This window comes from Ochotona princeps, chromosome 10 (genome assembly GCF_030435755.1).
Source record: "Ochotona princeps isolate mOchPri1 chromosome 10, mOchPri1.hap1, whole genome shotgun sequence".
Classification (NCBI taxonomy): domain Eukaryota; kingdom Metazoa; phylum Chordata; class Mammalia; order Lagomorpha; family Ochotonidae; genus Ochotona; species Ochotona princeps.
In genome coordinates this window covers 75,842,247-75,844,996 of record NC_080841.1, presented here as the reverse complement: position 1 = coordinate 75,844,996, position 2,750 = coordinate 75,842,247, and the positions used below count along the sequence as shown (strand labels likewise).

At 39.6% G+C, this 2,750-nt stretch overlaps 1 protein-coding gene across 1 annotated transcript; it reads right to left on the bottom strand.

Annotated features, from left to right (window-relative positions):
• Nucleotides 1–892: 892 nt before the first annotated feature.
• On the bottom strand, nt 893–2,528 carry LOC101520961 (CCR4-NOT transcription complex subunit 7-like). The gene has a single exon (XM_058669665.1). The coding sequence runs from the start codon at nt 2,318–2,320 to the stop codon at nt 1,463–1,465; it is 858 nt and encodes a 285-aa protein (XP_058525648.1). The 5' UTR covers nt 2,321–2,528; the 3' UTR covers nt 893–1,462.
• Nucleotides 2,529–2,750: the final 222 nt, after the last annotated feature.

Sequence of the window (2,750 nt, the reverse complement as noted above, 5' to 3'; positions counted from 1 at the left end):
TTTAAGAAAACATTTCTGAAGCCTTTATTTACAAAAGCTTTAAAAACAAATAATACCCTCTGTTTTGCAAATCACGTTTTGTTTAAAAAAGACCACCCAGTTACAGTATTATAGTATCAGGGATAAAGACCGTACAGGGGAGAACAAACCACTGTGGCTAACATTTGGAGATTTGCTAATATTACTGATGGAAGTGCAGATAACACACATTATAACTTGGAGTCCATCATTTCAAGGTAGAGTTAACGATTACCAAAAAGTCTTCCTGCACATGCTCTGGTCTGGTCACATATTCTGCATGGCTAAATATTTCACAGTCTCTTTTTGTCAAAATATATAAAATAGATTGCAAAGACATACACACAAAAAATAAACAAGCATTACACTCCTCAGGTAGTTTCATTAGCTATACATTTATGTATATATATATATTTGTGTTTTGTTTTGCACCAAATTTTTCCATTATTTAACTTTGTAGAAACTACGAAAGCACAATTTTTTTTTCTTTTCGATATAAAATATACCTAAAGTCTTGTTTCTTTGGACTTGAAATGAAATTGATTTGTGTAACTACAAATCAAGGACATTACAAGTATGGTGATAAATAAAAACTAAGGGTAAACGGTGACGTAATAATAAACAGATCAAGGAAAATGTGCTACCATAGAGCAAACTGTGTCTTCAATGTTGAGATCCAGTTTCCTGGAAAATACGAAATGTCCAATCACAAGGGATTTTTCCTGGAGGGTGTAAAGCTGGTTTGAAAATTCTTCAGTCACAGAGCAGCCTACATAAGCCAATTTGAAACTGACACACAGCAGATGTGGTTGGAAGATTAAACACTACATACAGAAGAAACAGCAGTTATTAAGCTCCTCAGTGTTTCCTTGTCTTGTTAGTCTTGCTTAATCAATCTGCACCAAAAAAGTGGTGTACTTTGTGGTGCAAAAACAAGTACATATTGTATAAAGTTGGCAGATGGTCATATTCCCACCTAAGAGCAAGAAAAACCAAAATTTCTGATGAAACGCAGGATTTGGGGCAGAATCACTCTCTAAAGTCCAAAATTGATGGTCCACAATCTCAAATAGCTAAAACTCCTGTAGAACGGAGGGGAGATATGAAACAGGGAAATAAATTACAGTCAGTGCTAGTTAATTCAGGAAAAGGGAAAAACAAACCCTAAGTTGGTAAAGTTTATATTCAGTATAATGTAGCTTTCCCCACACTGTCACACGCTTGCTAACAAGTGTATTAAATTAAGGCCAAATTTAACCTGAATGCATTTCTATTTATTGAGATCTTAGATAGGAATGGTCATATTTAGTACTCAAAGACAGGAAATAAAATGGGCTATGAAAGGGGGTAAAGTGTCTTCTATTGTTCAAGGGATTCAACCAGAGATTAAAACCTATATACAAGCATGTGTGTAGCTCAAATAAAATAAAAGGACTATTTCTTGTCATGACTGCTTGTTGGCTTCCTCTTCATATGCATTTCCTGTGCCGCTCTGTACATAGGATGAACCAGAACCAAGGCCATACGAATGACCACGATATTTGGCATCATCAATATGATCTTCAAAGAACATTTCTCTCATTTTGAAAAAGGCCATTCCTGTGAGCAATGAATCAGATCCTGCCTGATGCTGTGGTCCTATCCGTTCCAGCTCTAACTGTTCAGCAACTTCTTGCAATCCACCCTTGAGATTTTTGCAGCTCTTCATGAGGTACTTCACGTCATAAATGGCAAGAAAAAACAACCGAAGGATCTCAAAGAAACCAAGTTCTTCTTCAGGCAAATTAGAGTTTGTCAGGATTTTTATTAAATAGCCAAAGTCATAACCGCTATGAAATGATAACCATTTGACCCCTTCACAAAGGACCACTCTGGAAGTCATTAGAAGTTCTGCAAAGTACTGGGTCTCAATTCCTTCCTCTTCATGTTTTTTAAATTGGATACCAGATGTTGTTAGCAGCTCTATTGAGTCCTGGGCATACATGTCCTCCGTCAAATTAAATTTAAAATTAAACTGCCAAGTTGAAGTTCCTGGCGGGTATTCTCCTTGCTCATTCATAAAGGTCAGTCTTAGCTGAATTATCTTTAGCAAGTCTACGTTACACCGCAACAGTTGGAACTGATAGTCAGCATTGCTCCTGAATTCACCAATAGGTCTTGCAACCACACCTGGAAACTCGGTGTCCATAGCAACGTAATTATACTTCCGGATAACTTGACGAATCTTCTTCATCTCTTCATCCAGGTTGCAAGCCCAAACTTCACAAATTCTTTGGCTATGATCTACAGTTGCTGCTGGCATAGTGAGGGCACAAGAGTCTAGATGCCAAGCATCAAAATGTTATACTTGATTGAGGATTTGTTTCATAAAATACTTAATCCTTATTTATGTACTTGCGTCGCTGAGCTCGCGCTCCAGCTCCTCCTCCTCGCCATAGAGAGCACCCGGCGGCAGTGGCGGCGGCGGTAGCAGTGGCGGCGGCAGCGGGTGCCCCATAGACACCTCTCGTCCGGCCTGCGCCGCACCGCGATGCGCCGTCGCTTCTCGCACCATTCTTTTTAAATTTTGATGACCTTTACGTAGTTGATTCGCGAGCAAAGTGTCAAGGGCTACCGGAAAGGGGTAAGAGCACTGTTTCCACTTTCTCCTTTTCCTTTTCTATATCTGGGGGAAGGGGAGAGACAAAGGGCGAAGCCACACCCATCCGCCCATCCATCCCAGGGTGCCCCAT

Coding starts and splice junctions, on each gene's coding strand:
- LOC101520961 (XM_058669665.1), bottom strand. CDS start 2,320: ATGCCAGCAGCAACTGTAGATCATAGCCAAAGAATTTGTGAAGTTTGG.